The sequence below is a fragment of the Anomaloglossus baeobatrachus genome, chromosome 1 (assembly GCF_048569485.1).
Source record: "Anomaloglossus baeobatrachus isolate aAnoBae1 chromosome 1, aAnoBae1.hap1, whole genome shotgun sequence".
In the NCBI taxonomy this organism is placed as follows: domain Eukaryota; kingdom Metazoa; phylum Chordata; class Amphibia; order Anura; family Aromobatidae; genus Anomaloglossus; species Anomaloglossus baeobatrachus.
In genome coordinates, this window is record NC_134353.1 from 491649524 (window position 1) to 491669680 (window position 20157).

The 20157-nt window shown below is 48.2% G+C and overlaps 1 protein-coding gene and 1 pseudogene across 1 annotated transcript in view; both read right to left on the reverse strand.

Annotated features, from left to right (window-relative positions):
- The window catches only part of SRP72 (signal recognition particle 72), a 77567-nt gene that overhangs the window by 31050 nt on the left and 26360 nt on the right, over positions 1–20157 (reverse strand). Inside the window, exons 6-12 of the mRNA XM_075338546.1 lie at positions 12051–12082; positions 11407–11531; positions 11271–11328; positions 5069–5200; positions 4844–4972; positions 3031–3103; positions 2880–2944 (exon numbers count right to left, since the gene is read on the reverse strand). Coding sequence (XP_075194661.1) covers positions 2880–2944; positions 3031–3103; positions 4844–4972; positions 5069–5200; positions 11271–11328; positions 11407–11531; positions 12051–12082 — 614 coding nt within the window. The remainder of the gene's footprint in view (positions 1–2879; positions 2945–3030; positions 3104–4843; positions 4973–5068; positions 5201–11270; positions 11329–11406; positions 11532–12050; positions 12083–20157) is intronic.
- LOC142258663 (U6 spliceosomal RNA) lies at positions 18537–18650 on the reverse strand (annotated as a pseudogene).

The following is a 20157-nucleotide window of genomic DNA, read 5'->3' on the forward strand; positions in this document are numbered from 1 at the left end:
TTAAAAAAGTATGTGTCCAAATTTGAGTGCTGTTCACTTGCTAATAAATTTTGTGGAAAGGCTGCAGCACAGCCAATCAACAAGCTTTCTGGCATGTAAAAGATGCCTGTACACTGCTGTGAACAAAATAAAAAAACGAGGGGGTCCTTCTTATTTTGATAACCAGCACAGGTAAAGTTGACAGCTGGGAACTGCAGCCCTCAGCTCTCTGCTTTACCATGGCTGGCTATCAAAAGTAGAGGGGACCTCACTTTTTTATATTTAAATAAAGGCATGGGGTCCCCTATTTTTGGATAACCAGCCAAGGTAAAGCAGACAGCTGAAGTGGGCTGAAGGGGTACATCCATTACATGCACCAATTATGGCACTTTTCCTTGCTCCTCCCAGATTGTTCAGATATGGTGGCAGACGGGGTAATACCTTTGGGGTTTATGTCAACTGTGACTTGACAGTTGGAATCAAGCCCAGGGGTTAGCAATGGATGCGTGCCACCTCTGGGGCAGCTGCAGGCTGCTAATTTTAGGCTGTGAAGGGCTAATAAACCTGGGCCTTCCCAGCCTGATAACACTAGCCCGCAGCTATCTGAATTTACCTGAGCTGGTTATCAAAAATAGGGATAACATCACATCTTTTTATTTTTTTTAATTTTTTAATTTACTCCCCATCTACATTTGTTTGCAGGGCAATTGTCCTGCCCTTACCCCCATTTTGTTTCCTTTTGCAGCCCCCTAGCTCTTACTATGACTATTTCACAGCACTAAAGTTCATGTCCCCATTGAGTTACATGTGGTTCACTGTTAAGTTTTGTGCTAGGTACTTTCTCTATGGGAACCATGATATTCTTCTATGGTAGGAAAGCCACTATGTTTGGACAACCTGCCTCCAATCTATTACTGCCATAACCTCCAACCAAATTAATATTTTAAAATGTTTTCCACCACTAATTGTGACAAATTTCTGACTGATAGAAAGCAAAGTTCAGCAACTGTAGAGATCTGCTTCACAAAAGGACTAAATTGACAGATTACGATGAAAAGTAAGATCGTCTGTTCCAGTGATTATAATGGTTAGTAAGACACCACATCTAAATAATGGTATGCTAGTGATTTGGGGAAAATCTCTTTAATGTTGCTCCAAAATTTTTGTTGTGTGTACTTGTTACATTTCTAAAGATATGTAATTAAAAGTTATTTTCAAAGTGGAAGTCAGAAACCAACACTAATTTAAACCCTAAATGTTTGTCTATTTAATGTAATAATCTAATTGCTTTTCTAACATACTTTCCACTAAAAATATTCTACTGTTCCCGCTCTAACTGCTTTTTTTTTTTCCAACCAACTTCCTGTTTGATGATATTTAGTTTGAGAAATCCAGTGCATGCTGGGATACTCAAACAAGACATCATCAGGGGGCAGAGGATACACTAACTGCCGCAGCCTCTTTCCCTACCCCAAAACGAAGCGTCATCAGTGACATCCATTTCAGGGTCTGGTCCAGTTGGCCCCGGCTCTACTAAGCATGCGTTAATTGTCGATTCTGACATATACTCAGTAGGATCTTGTCATTGTGCAATATTCTTTGTAATGTAATGCACAGTGACAGTGCGCTCCCTTGCTGGCTGTGATGAAAAGTTATAAGCCAGCAGCAAAGAGTGCACTGTAAGGAGATAACACAATAAGCAGGTAAAGCAGATACCAAACCCCGCACGTTGGTTTTGAGAGCAGGGCTAGTCTCTGCTCACTGCCTTTTCTTTTTACAATGTGCATTGACTGTATGCCAGCTCATTATATCTCATCAGAGCTGGTGAGTGACAGCACGGTCACTATGTATTACAAAAAAATATTGCAGTGATAAGATTCTACTGAGCATTCCACTAAACCTGAAGTTGGTAAAGAGGAAAAAAAAAAAGGGAATTGTTGGGAATTTTTGACTACAGTATTTTAGAAAAGCAATTAGATTATTACATTAAATAGATCTGACATTAAAGCGGGCTTTACACGCTACGAGATCGCTAAAGCGATCTCGTTGGGGTCACGGATTTTGTGACGCACATCCGGTCGCTGTAGCGATCTCGTTGCTTGTGACTCCTAGGAGCGATTTTGGATCGTTGCAAAAACGCCCAAAATCGCTCCTCGTTGACATGGGGGTCCATTCTCAAATACCGCTGCTGTCGCGTGGGCGAAGTTGATCCTCGTCCCTGCGGCAGCACACATCGCTACATGTGACCCCGCAGGAACGAGGAACCTCTCCTTACCTGCCACACGCCAGCAATGAGGAAGGAAGGAGGTGGGCGGGATATTCGTCCCGCTCATCTCCGGCCCTCCGCTTTGATTGGCTGGCCGCTTAGTGACGTTGCGGTGACGTCGCTATGATGTCGAAGTCCCTCCCCCTTGAGAAAGGGATTGTTCGGCAGTCACAGCGACGACGCCGACCAGGTAAGTGCGTGTGACGCTGCCGTAGCGATAATGTTCGCTGCGGCAGCGATCACCAAATATCGGCATAACGATAGGGGCGGGTGCCATCACGCTCGCCATCGCTAGCATCGGCTAGCGATGTCGCAGCGTGTAAAGCCCGCTTTAGGGTTAAATCAGTATTTGTTTGAGACCACCCCTTTAATAAGATTTTTTGCTTTCACATATTTAATATTAGATGACATCTTACTAATTTATCATGGGTTATGGTAGTAATTGGGAAGAGAAAATGAACAGTGAAAACCTAGAAAACCACTGCCGCTACCTGTAAGAAATATTGCACAAGGATTATGTTAATGTATTGTACGTGGATGTAATGAAGACTAAACTGCATCCATCAAGGATTTTTATTTTGCATTTACTATGCTCATCCAGCCATTAATCTGTCATATACATGTACAAACTCACCATGCCAGGTCTGTGCTCCACTTCTTTTATCGTTTTCATGATCATGCATGCCTTGGTTACATTACCTGAAAACAATGAATAAATACAGAATATTGAGTTTTTCTGAAGTTGGGAAGGGGATTGGGGATTGTTGGGTATGGAATCCGAATACCTTGTGAGAGTTTTAATTGTGCCATTGTTAATTTGATTTGGGGTGCATGGTCTGGATTGTGATCAGCAAATTCCTATAGAAATATTAAAATAAGTAATTTATAGTAGATTGATTCAGTAGCTAAAATACAATACAATATATATCAGATTATGAAAACCAGCAAAGGCTTTTTGAAAAACTACTTTAAAAATAAATGAAGTACCAAAAACCCCAGCTTTCTTAAAGTATCCTTAAATTTTGTGTAAAGCTATTACTCATACACCCGTGTCTACATATTTACAGACAACTCCAGAAATCATAGGTTAGCAAGATACAGATGGAGGATAACCTAACAAAATTTACCCACTGAAATGCAAAATACTAGATCCTGTGTGGTACTTCCATATACACAATGACATTGCTATATGGGGAGAGCCCATAAGAGGCCATTTTTTTTTTCAAGATTCCACCATGAGCATTTAGTGCATTTTTGATACTACATATTTTGTGAACAAAAAAAAAAAAAAAGGGGTGTATTAGAATCCCAGCAGAGTGGATGAGATTTGTGTAAATTTGCTAGCTTTTTTTTTTACCTTGTGGAAACTCCCCTGCAATATGTTTGCGTTGAATTTGCAGTGCAAATTGTAAGTTTAGTTTGTGGATTTTCACTGCAGACTTTATAGGGGTTGTCCAGGCTTGGGGTACAAAGACTGCAGACTTGTGAATCCTCACAACACAGTTACTGTCAGGATTCTCCGGTGCCAGTGGACTCGTTGTTGCAAATATGCGATCTGCATACATGCGGTCACGTTCCAATGTGCGTGGCCTCACTCAATACAGCGAGCAGAGAGAGGCCGGACACTTTCAGGCTACTTTCACACATCAGTTTTTTTCCATCAGGCACAATCCGGAAAAAAAACGGATAAAAAGGATCCGGCGCCGGATCCGTTTTATCCTCATTTATTTGTATTAGCGCCGGATTGTGCCTGATGGCATTGCATTGCATCCGGCTTTTGCCGGATCCATCGTAATTGGCGAATGCGGCGGACGGATGGAATGTCTCTTGTAACGTTTTTTTGTCTCTCAAAAAATCCGGCGCGATACGGCGTGTTTACAATGGAAGCCTATGGACGTCGGATCCGGTGTAATGCGGCAAAAACCGGATGCGGCCGCCGGATCAGTTTTTTTAAACTGAGCATGCTCCAATTTATTGTAAAAAACGGATCCAGCAAAAAACCGGACGAAATGAATGCAAAAACGGATGCGCCGGATCCGTTTTTGACAGATCGGGTATACCGGATCCGTAAAAAAAAAAAAAAAAAAGCAAGCATCCGGCACAACTGTTTTTGCATATTCTGCGCTGGATCCGTTGCATCAGGTACATGCCGGATTGTGCCTGATGCCAAAAAAAAACTGATGAGTGAAAGTAGCCTTAGTTGGAATGTGTCCAGAAGTATGCAAATCGCATACCACCTGCTCTGGAGAAACCAGACATCGCGCACACTTGCACCCCAAGTCTGGACAACCCTTTTTAATTAAATGGAAAAAATCTGAAGATAAAAACTGTGGGTTTTTATTGTGTTTCCCCAGCTGAAATGAAGTAAAAATTAATGTAATGCATATAAAGTTAAGTTAAACCTGTAAAATTGTCTCAATTCGTAAACTGGGTCAAAAAATCTGCGGCATCACAAACTCATCAAATACTCATCATGGGAACTTAGCCTAAAAGGTTTATAGGCAGAGTCCAGAGACTCAGCAGCTCTGCATTTCGGTGGGCCACCTTTGCCAAAGCCTTCACTTTCTTAATATGAACATGCTTCAGATATATTTATACCTGAAGCAGGTCTATAGCTTTTGCATGCTGTTTCTCACGACAAAGCTGAGCAGCCCGAATGAGAACAGGAAGAAGATTCTCAGGGTTCTGAGCCTGTAAACTGCTGGACAGCTTTCGGCATTGCTCTGCCTGAAAGAAATAAAAGAACTTCAGTTAATGACATGTCTCTAGTAGGACATTGAAAATGACAAAAAAGACCATAAGTGGTATTATATAGCTGCTTACTTGATTTGTGTACATAGAAAGCAAAGCCTTGTTAAATTCTATGGCCTGAAGTTGTCGCTTCGACAGTTTACTTTCTACTCCTTCAGCATTAGCAAGCTTCACTTTCTTCTTTGAATCAAACACGTTTTGGTCCTTCAAGAAAGGCAGCACATAGTTAATAGGGTTATCCAGTTCCAAATTATTTTACAGCATCAAAAAAGAGAATTTTGTTTACTTACCGTAAATTCTTTTTCTTATAGTTCCGTCATGGGAGACCCAGACCATGGGTGTATAGCTACTGCCCCCGGAGGACACACAAAGTTACTACACTCAAAACGTGTAGCTCCTCCCTCCTAGCATATACACCCCCTGCTAGCCAGTTCTAGCCAGTTTAGTGCAAAAGCTGAAGGAGGACATCCACCCACAAGAAGAGAGAGTAAAATCCGGAAGAGCCGGAACCTCTGTCTACAACAATAACAGCCGGTGAAGACACACGGAACAAGAAACCTGCCAACAGGCAATAGGGAGGGTGCTGGGTCTCCCATGACGGAACTATAAGAAAAAGAATTTACGGTAAGTAACAAAATTCTCTTTTTCTTTATCGTTCCTATGGGAGACCCAGACCATGGGACGTTCAAAAGCAGTCCATGGGTGGGAATAAACAGACAACTGAGAAGCAGGCAAACCTAACTTCACAAATGGGCGACAGACGCCGGAAAGATGCGTCTGCCCAAGCCCGCGTCTGCCAAAGCATGAGCATGCCTTGGGTAGTGCTTCGAAAAAGTATGCAGACTAATTCGAGCTGCAGTCTGACAGACCTACTGAGCCGTAACCTGGTGCCTGAAAGCCCAAAAAGGCGCCGACAGGTCTGATCAAATGTGCTCTGATCCCCGGCGGGGAAGGCACTTGAGTACACTTGTAGGTCTCCGAAATGGCCGACCTAAGCCAACGAACCAGGGTCGGCTTAGATGCCGAGAGACCGCTACGCTGACTAGCAGTCAGCACCAGAGAGAGGTGCACCGGCTAATAACGGCGGTGCGAGACACATAGATCCGGAGCGCCCGCACCAGATCCAGGATATGCAACGCTTCCTCAAGCGATGAACAGGAGCCGGACAAAAGGAAGGCAGGAAAATTGCCCCGGATAAGGTGGAAGCAGTAACCACCTTAGGGAAAAAAGTCCGGAGTCGGACGGAGACCACCTTGTCTTGATGCAAAGACCAAAAAAAGGGGGTGACTCCGAGAGAGTGCAGCCAGAACTCTCTGGCGGGAAAATATAGCCACTAGAAAGACTACTTTCTGTGAAAGATGAAACAAAGAAACCTCCCCAAGAGGCGCAAAGGGAGGTTTCCGGGAACCGGGAGGACCGGATTAAGGTCCCAGGGCTCCATAGGCCGCCGGAAAGGCGGAATGATGTGAGATGCGCCCTTAAAGGAGCGCACCGGAGCCAGCCGGACGATACGCCGCTGGCACATACTGACAGAGCCGAGACCTGTCCCTTAATGAGGGATAGTCCTAGCTGTAGACCGGACTGTGGAAGGGACAGGAGGGTCGGCAAGGCCAAAAAGGTCAAAGGACACTTTGGAGCTCGAGTCATAGCGGAGATGACTTCAGGAAGGATACCAGAAGTCGCCAAGATCCGGGACTCAAGAGCTACGCCGTCAATCTGAGAATCCAGAATTCTGACGGAAAAAACGGACCTTTTGAGAAAAGGTCTGGACGGTCCGGAAGATGCCATGGCAACCCAACGGACAGAAGGAGCAGGTCAGAGTACCAAGCCTGCCTGGGTCAGTCTGGAGTATGAGAATGACCCGACGGCCCTCTTTACTGATCTTGCGCAGGACTCTGGACAAGAGGTAGAGGGTAAAATACGTAAAGAGACGAAGCTGGGGTCAAACATGAACCAGTGTGTCTACCGCAAAACCTGAGGATTGTGGACCACGGTTGGACAGCTGAAATAGTCTGCCTCGCAGTTTTCACATCTAGGATGTGGGCTGCGGATACGGTGGACTAGGAGTCACTTGTCCACTGAAGAATGTTGAGCCGCCAAGATTGCCAGGCGGCTGAGTGTCCCGCCCTGGAAGCTGATGTAGGAAAAACGCTGTCACGTTGTCCGACTGGACTCGAATGTGCCTAGCCGCCAACAGATGGTGAAGGCTTAGAGAGCTAGAATACAGCTCTGATTTCCAGCACATTGATCCAGAGGGCTGATTCGGACAGAGTCCAAGCGCCCTGCGCTCCACGGTGGAGATATACTGCTCCCAAGGCGGATAGACTAGCATCCTGGTGAGGCTCACCCGGGACGGGGCCAGGAAGGAGCGCTCCTGAGACAGAGTGGCCGAAGCCACCACTGAAACGAGCCTCTGGTCAGTGGCGAAGCCACCACCCCGTGGGAGGAGGGAGTTCGCTTGTACAGCGGAAAACATCCAATCTCAGAGGACGCAGGAGAAACTGGGCAAGGAATCGCTTCCATTGATGCCACCATCTGACCAGCACCTGTATATGGTGTCTGATAGAACGACGCCGACCGCCAGCGGAGGGACTACTGATCGACTAAGAGCAGCTTCACAAGTGCCGATAGAGACTCGAATTGCGTCCCTGAGAACCTCTGGTTCGAAGTCAGAGTGGACTTGGGCAGAAAGACAAGCCACCCGAATAGGTTAGAGTGGCGAGAGTGAGCGAAGCACTCTGCTAAGAGTCAGCACTGGATGAAGCCCCGACAAGAAGGCCGTCCAGGGCAAAAGATCACTGCCAATCCCTAGGGGTGCAGGACCCTAATCACAGCTGCCCCAATGAGAATACTCGAGGGGCCGTGGCTAACCCCAAGGGAAGAGCCACGAATTGGACCACTCCGATTGTCAAAACGTAGTCAACGCTGGTGTGAAACTGCGATTGACCCCTGCAGATAGGCATCTCTGATGCCGATGGCTGCTAGGGAATCTCCTTGGGTTCTTGATTGATCCGGTGAAAAACACACGGAACAAGACCGAGACTCCATGTGAAAACGCCACACCTGACTATGCTTGAAAAGCTAAAGATCCAGGTCGGAAGGCACCGCCCTCTTCGGGGACTAGGAATAGATTTAAGCAAAAATCTCAGAACCGTTCCCAGTCGGGAACCGGTACAATTACTCCATTGGTCTGCAAGAAATGCCACGGCCTGTGAGAAGGCGGCGGCCTTGGAGCCGGGAGGAGTTGACAGAAAAAAATCTGTTTGGCGGGTGGACAGAATTCCATCCTGTAGCCATGGGAGATATAATCCCGCCCCCACTGAACGGAGACGTGTTAGAACCATACGTCGCCAAGTGGAGAGAGCCTGCCACCGGCCAAGGAGGTTGTTGGCGTGGCTAGATAGCTCGGAGGAAGCTGGCTCAGTGGCAGCATCTCCTGCGGTCTTCTGAAGACGCAGCTTCGAGCCATTTGGTTCTATGAACCTAGGCCGAGCTAGAGGACGATCAGATGGAGGAACGGAAACCACCGAAACCTCAACTGATTCCTGCCCTGGACAGGTTCCCTGGTTTAGGATTGTGGCGAGGAAGCACACTCCCCGCCAAGAGCTTCCTTAATTTCACCCAGCTTGGTTCCGGGGAAACTGGGCCCACCAAGGGGGAGCCCAGCCAGGAACCTCCATAGAGGCATCTGCCTTCCAATTTCGAAGCCACAGGAGCCTGCGGATAGCGAGGAAGGTAGCCCAGACCACCGCCGTGCGGCGTCTAGCATGGCAGACCTGGCAGAGGATGAAAAGACTGAAGTCTGGAGTTCAGGCAACCGTTTTGGGCATAGAGTCCCTGTGAGAGAATGCATCTCCTCCAGAGAAGCAGAGAAGTTACAAAAAACCGCATTGCTGTAAGCTGAGGAGAACAAGCTCCTGCCGTTCCCATACCGACTTGGCCCAAAGGACAACCGGGCGGACCGCAGAACCTTAAGTGAGGAGCCATCAGCCACTGACATAACGGTCCGGGCTGAGCCACCTGAAGTGAATGAGCCCACTTCTTGACCACCATGGGTGGACAGGGGAAACACAGTCCTCAGAAACACGCTTCATCTCAGAGCGGAGTGAGGTCCAGTACAAAATTAATGTACGGTAGAATCCTATAGAGGTGCCGTCAGCCACTGATACAACTAACCGGGCAGTCTAGACCGGAGTGGCTACCCTCTCTGAAGGGAGGGGGAGACAGGCAGCAGAACCCCGCTGTGGGGTCTGCAGGATAGGCTGTGGGCTTGGACGCAGCGGCCTGAAAACTGGAGTGGTTAAGTAACACACTCCTTGACCTGCTAAAGGTAAACTGTGCCTTTCTGCCAGCGGGGAATACTCCCCTGATCAGGCGGACACAAGAATAATGGACGCAAGCCAATCATTCGCATCTGCGTCACCTACGGACGGATCAATGTACATAAAGTAGCGTCCGTGTCCGCGGTAGAGACATCTTCCTCGTCCGGTGAATCAGCTCGTAATCGGAGCTGCGGGACGGGGAGGACAGGGGACCCTGCGTCTCCCTGTCAGGAGAACGGGGTCTGAGCCCAGAAGGAGAGTCCCTTGTGAGCTTGGCCGAGCGAGCAGAAAACGCCCTGAGAGGGGAACTGCATGCTCAGCAGATGCCGGGACAGCCGACCCCTGGAAATAGGAATCCTATGGGGGTCAGCCACCAAAACCGGAGCAGCTGGAGGGACCATTAATGAGCCCCCATGCTGAGGGGCCACAGTGGCTAGGAGCTCGGTATAGCCGTACGAGACTACCTGCAGTGGATAATAAAGAAACAGCCTGCAGCCTCGCTCTGTGAGACATGCTGCAGAGGTGGGGGCTCTGTCCAGCATGGGTAGAATACCCAAGACAGGGGTTCAGCCTGGGGGGACTCCCACCTAAGAACCATTACAGTGTGCCGGTTCAGGCAATATGAGGTTACATGCAGCACATGTAGAACCTTGTAGCTTAGCTGCTAGAGTGAGACATGCTGCTGAGGGGGAGATTCTATGATAAAGAATTAACTCCTTCAGCATGCCTGAGAGTGTCATGCTGCTGAGGAGGAGATTCTATGATAAAGAATTAACTCCTTCAGAATGCCTGAGAGTGTATAAAAAGTGCACAACCAGGGGTTGTGACTTATCAGGCCATATTATGAGTGCCCTCCGGATTCCAAGCCTGGACCCTCAGCCAGTATTCCCTCCCTGTGCTGCAGGGCAGCCAGCGCCGACCAGTGTACTAAGACGCTGGAAAATGGCGCCAGAGTGAGGGGGGGAGGCGGGGGTTAACCCAGGAGCGGGAATCGGAGGGCGAAGGAGATGTACAGGGGAGGGAATCATCACCTCAAAACGGAGCGTCCTCCCCTGTGCAGAGCGGCCGGCGGGCGGCTCTGCAGCGTCCCCCTGCATGCCTGACATGCAGGGGAACGAAACGAAACTAGGCCGCGGCTGAAGCCGGGGCCTAAAGTTATGCATGCGGCCGAAAATCAGGCCTCATCGGCGCGGTTCTCAGTAAAAACTGTGGAACCGGCCGGAAACACAGTAAACAAAGCAGCATTATTCAGCAATCACTGTCCCCCCCAATAAAAGTGCCCCACATGCAGAAAGACCCTCTGAATAAACGTCTCTATACTTAGCTTTGAGACGCAGGGTCCAGTCCCTGTGGGGTGGGGGTCAGTGCTCCATCCAGCAGGGTCCTGCACAAGGGCTGCGGATGGAGGCCGGTCTCCTGCAAGGCAGTGAGAACCGTGTTGGCTCCCACTTCAAATCAGAGCCCCTAAGGGATGTTGAAGGAGCGCGGCATGAAGGGCTCCTGCCCTGAAGTCAACCTTAACAGCACTGCCGCCAGGGGAGTGTGAAGGGACATGCCGGGGGTCCAGTGGACACGCTTTTCTTCCAAATCTTTGTAAAAAATGAAAAATCAAAAAGGGATGCATGTGTGTGTGTGGATCCTCCTGACACAAAGCAAGAAACTGGCTAGAACTGGCTAGCAGGGGGTGTATATGCTAGGAGGGAGGAGCTACACGTTTTGAGTGTAGTAACTTTGTGTGTCCTCCGGGGGCAGTAGCTATACACCCATGGTCTGGGTCTCCCATAGGAACGATAAAGAAATGACAATTTTTTAACAGAGGCAGAGCAATAGAGAGCGAAAGAGAGATATGGAGACAGCATAAGAGAGAGACATAGAGCGAGAACAGAGAGAGAACAAGACAGAGCAACAGAGGCAAAGAGCAACAAAGAGACACAGACATAAAGTACACAAACCTTGTTAACCGTTATAATATTATTTGCCACAACAGCCAACAAACCAACGTCAGTGGGCCTGTAAAAAAGGAGACCTATAAGTCAACTATAAAAGGCACAACGTGGGAGAAAAACTCACTGCTTCTCCAATCCTTACTTTAATTTGATGATTTGGTTATAAAGCTGAAGCGCATCTTCTATAGAGCCTTGGAGCTGCATGACATAGGCCATTTGACCATGAATTATGGTCAATTCAGCGTCTATATCTTCTTCGGTCAAATCCTGAGAATATATTATATGAGTTACGTAATATCACAGCATAAAAACACTTGTGGTCCATTAGCATCCTTAAAGCACTCCAGCTGGGGTTTTTTTTTCCACTGGAGTGACCCTTTAAATTCAAGTCCCCTGCCGCTGACATTATACAGTCATCATTTTTCGACACCGCTCCAGTCCTGCAGTGCTATCTTGAGCCCGTAACGCCTGACTGGTCAGAAGTTACGTCACAAGCTCCCAGTGTATCTCTATGAGAGCCAGAACATACCTCCCATAGAGATGTATTGAGTTGCGACCTTCAGTGTGCTCCAATGGAGCTGCCAGCAGGTCACAAATCATCAGAGACAGACTGGAGTGGCGCTGTAAAAAGATGAAGATGGCTGCAGGTGAGTATAACACAGGAGGCAGGGGTCTTACATTTTGAAGCACCACTCCTGCGGTGAAATACAAAAAAACAAAACAAAAACAAAGAAAACACTGGAGTGATGCAATAGGCACAGAAACAAAACATATAAATATACTCACAGTGTCTTCTGAAATGGATTGTCTGCAGAGATCTTTAGGACAAAAAAAACCAAAAGGCTAATGAATACATGATAATGTAGTGACTATATTATATTAGATATACACAAACACACTACAATAATCACAAAGAAAAAAATACATTTTACATTTCAATTGGGACACTTCATTGAAATATGAATTACTATTTTTACTCACAGTTGCTTCAATATAGCAATAAAACATAAAAAACAATATATCACTATTAGCCTATTCGGTGCGATCAAAAGAATACAATGAAATTTAGGAAAGCAAGTCAGAAAACTATTTTTTTCTTCTAGGGCATTTACATAGTATATGAATTCTCCAAGTATTTATAGAAGTGGTTCACCATATTCATTATTGGCCACAACGATATTATTTTGAGAAACAAGGTTTCTCTCAAGTTCCTTGTGTTGCCAATATTGCCTGTAAGCGGCGCTATTGTAGTCCGCTCTTCACCATCACCTGACCCCCAGACTCCGAGACCTCGGGGAGCCGATGAGGTCATGTCAACTTCCTGATCACCTGGCATCACCGTGGCCGGCCCCAGTCTCCGTGAGTCACTGGGCTGTGGGTGGAGTTTCACTGCTCATCACAGCCCAGCGTGTCTCCTGCTTGCGCGCTCTGCAGTGAAGGAGTGAGCAGGGAGATGATGGGCTGCGACCCTGGGCTGTGCTTAGCGGTGAAACTCTACCCACATCCCAATCACTCAGTAAAACTGGGTCCAACCGCAGTGATGTCAGGTGATCAGGAAGTTGACGTGACATCACCAGATCCCCGAGGTCACGGAGCCCGGGGATCAGGTGATGGGGAAGAGCAGTCCACAATAGCGCCACTCACAGGCAGTATTGGCAACACAAGGTATTTGAGAGAAACCTTGTTTCCCAACATATCATCGTTGTGGCCAATAATGAATATGGGTGAACCACTTCTTTAATACTACCTATTAGTAGCCCCCTGTTGAAGCCGGGTGCGAAACGCGCGTCGGGACGTTTAGGACTACAGCACGTGGATATTCCTCCACCCAGGTAATTCACTTCTTACGATCTTACTTGTGCTTGCCGCGGTGCGCAGCAGAATGGACACATTCTCTTACTTACATCCCTAATACTGTGTCCATGATGTGCTTTGCGGTCAGCACGGTTTAACATTACCAACCACGGGGTGATTCCCCGCTATACTGGGTGGTGGCACGTGATATCCCTGGACCTGTAGGAGTGACAGGCTTGTTTCACTCATAGCTACGACCCTTCAATATCTGTTCTGCCTTCTCTTTTGGAATATGTGCAATTATATGCACTGTATACACTTTATATTTAATGAAATGGCATGTACAGATTTATAGGAGTCCCTATTCAGCTTCAGGCACTTGTCACTTTATATGGTTGGTTACATATTTAATCATGTGCCATTATTAGAATGCTGCTAGTCCTATTTTCTTATTGATACTCTGCATACATCTCTTTTACTATTGATGTTGGTGTTTTTTGGTGTTTTCATTCACTTTTAATATCTGATGTGAATTGGATTTTGAATTCTCCTTTTTGAAAACAAAACAAAACGGATTTTTGTGTACTTACCGTAAAATCGTTTTCTCTTAGCCATCATTGGGGGACACAGGACCATGGGTGTTATGCTACTTATCCATAGGAGGACATTAAGTAGATGCAAAGATGTTAGCTCCTCCCCTGCAGTATACACCCCCTGGCTCAGCCAGGCTACTTCAGTTTTAGTACACAAGCAGTAGGAGAACAAGTAACAAAAAACGTGAGTGAATACTCATAACAAAAAAGTACTGAGACAGAAAAAAACTAAGGCCCAACAGGGCAAAAAAGAGGGTGCTGTGTCCCCCAATGATGGCCAAGAGAAAACGATTTTACGGTGAGTACACAAAAATCCGTTTTTCTCTGACGCCTCATTGGGGGACACAGGACCATGGGACGACCTAAAGCAGTCCATGCGTGGGTAAACAATAAACAACGCAACCCAAGGACTAGGAACCAGTCCCAGATAGTGGAGTACCTATCTCAGTAGGCGCTCCTGGCTATCGTTTGCAGAATTTTCCTACCTAGGTTCGCCTCAGCCGAAGCCTGGATATGGACTCAGTAATGCTCTGAAACAGTATGTAGGCAAGACCAGGTCGCAGCCCTACACCTCTGTTCCACTGAAGCCTGATGCCTAATGGCCCAAGAGGCGCCAACTGCTCGGGTGGAATGAGTCCGCAGCCCACTAGGAATGGGCTTGAGTTGCAAGCGGTAGACCTCCTGGATCACAGAGCGAATCCAGCGAGCCAGCGTTGCCTATGAAGCTGCCTCTCCTTTCTTAGGCCTTTCAAAAATGACAAACAAGGAGTCTATGTTCCTAAAGGGGCTGTCCTAGGTACGTAATATCTGAGAGCCCTCACAAGGTCTAGCGAATATAGAACCCTTTCCACCCCAAGGACTGGGTGTGGACAAAAGGAAGGCAGAACAATGTCCTCGTTCATATGAAACGGTGAAGTAACCTTCGGAAAAAAAATCCGGAAGGGGGCGTTGAACCACCTTGTCCTGATGAAAGATCAGAAAGGGTTCACGGCAAGAGTGTTGCCAGTTCCGAAACTTGTCTGATGGACGTAATCGCCACTAAGAATGTTACCTTCCAGGAGAGAAGAGCAAGAGAAGATTCCTTAAGAGGTTCAAAAGGGGGCCTCTGGATACCGTCCAAAACGAGATTGAGGTCACATGGGTCCAGCTACCGTTTATACAGGGAAACTAGAAGGGAAACACCCTTGGAGGACAGTCTTGACTTGCGGATTGCAAGCTAGGCGGTATTGATAGAATATCGAGAGAGATGAAACCTGCCCCTTAAGGGAGCTGAGGGCCAACCCCTTTTGCAACCTGACTGCCAAAAAAAAATTCAAGAATTCTGGGGATCGCCAGAGGCATAGGTTGGACATTAGATTCCCTGCACTGGGAAAGGAAAGTTTTTCACGTACGGTGGTAAAAAGGAGATGAAGGCCGGCTTTCGGGCACTGTACATGGTGGAGATGACCACAGGAGAGAATCTCGCTCTTGTTAAAGTCCAGGTCTCAATGGCCAGGCCGTCAGTTTCAGGGCTCTGGAGTTCTGATGGGAAATGGGCCCTTGGGTCAGCAGGTCTGGGATGCTTAAGAGGTGCCATGAGCAATTGTACTAATTCAGCATACCAGGCGCACCTGGGCTAGTCCGGTGCTATTAGTATCAACGGGACTCCTTCTGCCTTGTTCTTCCTGATTACTCGGGGCAGAGGCGAAAAACATGTAAGGCAGACTGAAACGACTTTAGGAGACTAGAGCATCCGCGCCAATGGACTGTGGATCACGTGACCTGGCTAAGAACGCGGGTACCTTTGCGTTCAACCTTGAGGCCATTAGATCCACTAGAAACTAGATGGGAAACACCCTTGAGGACAGTCTTGACTTGCGGATTGCAAGCTAGGCGGTATTGATAGAATATCGAGAGAGATGAAACCTGCCCCTTAAAAGGAGCCGAGGGCCAACCCCTTTTGCAACCTGACTGCAAAAAAAAAAAATTCAAGAATTCTGGGGATCGCCAGAGGCATAGGTTGGACATTAGACTCCAGTGAGTGCAGATGTGTGGGAATACTTCTGGGTGGAGAAAACCACTCTCCGGCAGCCAGTCCTTGGCGACTTAGAAGGTCCGCCGCCCAGTTCTCTACTCCCGGTATGTGTAACGCTGAAAACACAGCATCGACCCCCGTCGATTTGGCCCAGGTGAGGATCCTGAGGACCTCGAGATAAGCTGTCTTGCTGCTGGTACCTCCCTGTCGATTGACCTAAGCCACAGCTGTTGCATTGTCCAATTGGACCCGAATCAAACGACCTGCTAGCAGAAGGGGGGAATGACCCGAGCGCAAGAAGATCGCGCTGATTTTCAGGATGATTTCTGGGAAGGGAAGACTCCTGGGGTGTCCAACGTCCCGAAGCAGTACGCTGCTCCCCAGACTAAGAGGCTGACGTCCGTGGTCAGGAGTAGCCAGTCCACTTGGGGGAGAAAAACTCCTTCTCGATATGGAAGAGGACTGAAGCCACCAGCAAAGCGCATACCTGACTGAAGGTGTCAGGTGAAAAGTTCGTCCAAGGAAAAAGGGGGCTCTTGTCCCAGGCAGCTAGAAGCGCAAGCTGCAATGGGCGGTGGTGTGGCTAAGCGAGCAGCACTGCCTCTATAGCCGCCGCTATCCTACCTAGCACTCTCATACTGAATCGTATGGAGCGAGAGGAGTACGTAGAGGGCAGTGTACCGCTTGTTGTAGAGCAGTCGCCTTGTCTTGAGGGGAAAATATAAAGCCCCGAAGAGTGTCCAGGGACATGGCCAGGGAGGTGACGGATTTTGACGGGACCGGGGATGATTTGACTGGAGTCAGAAGCCGCCCTAAGCGGGATAGGGTGCCCACAGAGATCTGCACGCTGGTTGAGCCCTTGATGAGGAGGTCATCCAAGCAAGGCAGAACAGCCACTCTCCTGGCGTGAAGGGGCACTCATGGCGGCCGCCATGACCATAGTTAAGACCCTTGGTGCTGTGACAGAGCCGAGGGTAGGGCCACAAATGAAAAAAAAAATAAAAAGAAGTCCTGAACCGCAAAGCGGAGGAACTTTTGGTGAGCTGGAGCGATGGGTATGTGCAGGTACGCGTCCCTGATAGCTAGGGAGGCAAGGAATTCTCCTTCGACCATAAAAGGTAATAATGGACCCTAAGAAGTCCATTCTGAATCTCCTTATGTGCACATGTTTGCTCAGGTGTTAGAGGTCCAGGATGGGACGAACTGACCCGTCCTTTTTTGAGGACCACGAGAGGTTTGAAATAGAAGACCTTGAACCTCTTGCCGTCCGGAACAGGTACCATCCACTCCGCCGTTTGGAGGGAGTGGATTGCTGAGGAGAAGGCCTCATGGTGTTTTGGAGCCTTTGGGGGGGGGGTTTGAGAGAAAAGACTGACCAGGGGATCGGGTCCAGAATTCAATGTGGTAACCGGAAGACACAAGGTATCACACCCATTTGTGGTCTGAGGTGGCGGCCCAGATGGAGGAGGATGAGACTCCTCGGTCTTTGTCTAGACTGCCAGGACGAGGTGGACTCGAGGAGGGCTGAGAAGGTCGGGCCCTGCGTGTCTAGTAAAAAACATCCTGGGCTAGAGTTGGGGGAGGGAGGTACTCTTTTCCTCCCATGGCGTCAGACAAAAAATAGAGCCTGTCCAGATGATCGACAAACCATCGGTCTGGAAAGGAGTACTGTGAGAGGCTTCTTAGAGACAGAGTCCGCTCTCCATTATCGGAACCAGAGGGCCTTACAGATGGCTATGGTATTTGAGGCGGCAATAACTGCGCAGGTAGCAGCACCGAGGGAGGCCTGCATGAGGTACTCTGCCGCCGCAGCAATGTGAACTGTTACATCTGTGAAGGTCTGAGGGAAACTGGTAGTTCTGGTGCCTGTGCGACCCACACGGAAGGGGAGAGGGACCCGCGGCCTTGAGGCAGAGTGATCGAGCTGCTCCACTTGTCTGTCTGTCGGGTCCTTGAAGGAGGATCCATCAAGTAAAAGACAGGAGTGGTCCTTCAGGCAGGCGGAAGCCGGGTGAGGGTCCACCGAGGCCGGATCAGCCCAGCCCTTAGAGACAGCTAAGCCAAAGGGGTACCGGGACTCCATGAGTTTACGGATACAGAGGCGGCGTTAAAAATCCCTTTTTTTTTTTTTTTGAGGTTTCTTCACCCTTTTAAAAGGAGACCGCAGGGTCAGTAGTAGTGGATGGGAGATCTTCCACATGCAGAGTTTTGGTTGATTGCTGCAATAAGTCCATCGCAACTTGATCGCTCGGGGAGGTTGAAACCAAGGAATCATCCCGATACAAACATCATTCCCCTTCCTCCGGCTCCTCAGAGACCGCGGAACATGTGGGAGAACCCCATCTGTGTACCCCACAGGGAGAACCATGGGGGTCATGCCCTTTTTCTGATCTGCAACCGGTGAAGCAGAGGGCTGATTCTTATCGGAAGGACCCTCTATAGAGGTGTCATCAGGCTGCGTTCTGTCCAGGGGCCCCGAGGGGTGTGGGGACGATGTTGCGTAGCCAGCACCAGGTTCTGGGAACTGTGCCCATTCCGGGGGACTGGGAGCCGTAGGCTCTGGGCTGGCAGCGGTTGCTGCGGTGGTGGCGGGGGGGGGGGGGGGGGTAAGCTACAGGGGCACCGGACTCACAGAAGGAAGAGGTGCTATCATCCCCTAGTAGCTCAGCGTCTTATAGTTGTAGTTGATGCTGTAGTTGTGCAGGGCATAAAACATGTGACTGCAGCCCCTGGCTGATGAGCCACGAACTGATTGTAATGAGGGAGCAATGCTCTGCACAGCTAATATGCAAGTGAGGCTATAACTCACCCAGAAAACTTATAGCCCTTCCCTCCCCCCCCCTCCTCCTGTGTCACAGTTCCTGTGGGAAGGAGGATGTTTAATGTTTCACGAATTTCCATGTCATCCTTGGCCTGCTGTGCAGGGGCCATGCTAATCTTCTGTGTAGCTCTGCATTTGAGCATATGTGCTGCCAAACCTAGCACCCTGTGTGAGGGGGGCGTGGCTTATTGAGTGTTGGAGGGGACGGGGCTTAGCTCTGACAAGAAGGCATGAGAAAATATAATAAACAAAAAATGGTGGGAAGGGACTCCCCTTCCCTCCTCCAGCCCTGCACATCAATGGTGGACAGAAAAACCTCTATAAGTGTACTACAGCTGCGGCTGCACTGAGCCCAGGGAGCTCTCCCCTCCCCCGCCACAGGTGGAAGCTATGTAGGAGTCTGCAATCACAGCCCATGTGCATCCAGTCAGTGTGACCTTTGCTCCAATTTCCTGTCAGGGATCCAGTGTGCAGATTCTGACGCCTGCTGGCAGAACTTATATCAACTCAGACCCTGCCAGAGGGAGTGAGGAAGTTTTCATCTGCTCTGGGCTCTGGAAAATCAGTGCCATGAGACCGGTCGTCCAGTGAGTAACAGCCCAGGATCCAGCGTCACAGGAGGGGGTACGGGGAGGCGATACTCTGCGTTCCCGCCCGTTGATGGTTTTGGGAAAAATCGGTCCCCGAAGGAACTGTTGCCCTCTAAAAACAAAAAATTCTTGCTGCAGTAGTCTGCAGAGATGTGCCTCCTGTAGACACTAAGCTAAAACTGAAGTAGCCTGGCTGAGCCAGGGGGTGTATACTGCAGGGGAGGAGCCAACATCTTTGCATCTACTTAGTGTCCTCCTATGGATAAGCAGCATAACACCCATGGTCCTGTGTCCCCCAATGAGGAGTCAGAGAAAATATATTGATAAAAAAATTTTCATGATGAATTGCATATTGTCCTAGGAGTGTCCTCATAAGTTGACCATTAAGTTGATATACTATTAGTAGATTTACTGAAAAATATGCTGAGGTGGTGTCCCAAATACTTTTTTATTTTTTTTTTTTTAATTCTTTAGACTTGCCCACTGTAAAAATTAAATTAACCTTATTTATCCATCACAGGTCCAGTGCTGCCTCTCTTCCACTGTCCCAGGGGTTGTTTAAACAGTCTGCAGTGTGCAGTTACCAGTACAATGTGACTGCTGCAGCCAGTCAAAGGAAGCAGCGGTTCCATGAGGACTACAATAGCATCATTGCTGAACCAGTAATAAGCTGTAGCGGTGCGGTCATAATTACAGTATTCATGACCATTGCAGCCAATCAACATAGACCCGGAGGCAGTAGAAGAGAGGCAGCTTTGGCTCTGGGACTTATTTTATATTTTTACAGTGGGCAAACGTATGGAATTTAAAAGAATAATTAAATTAAAAAATGTGAAAAACTCCTTGAAACTAATGGGTGCAAAATTACAAACCGAATGTTCCTTAGTACTCCATACAGAAAATAAAACGTGTGTTTTATTATGATCAAAGCTGTATTTGAAGGCCATCATGGCACAAGGTCAGCTAAAACATCATAAGGAGCAAAAAAACATAACAGAAAAACAAAATCCAGGAAACCTCTATGGTCAGCTGACCCAAAAGGAATTCCACTGCGCGGAGACTGCGATACGCAAGGAAAGTC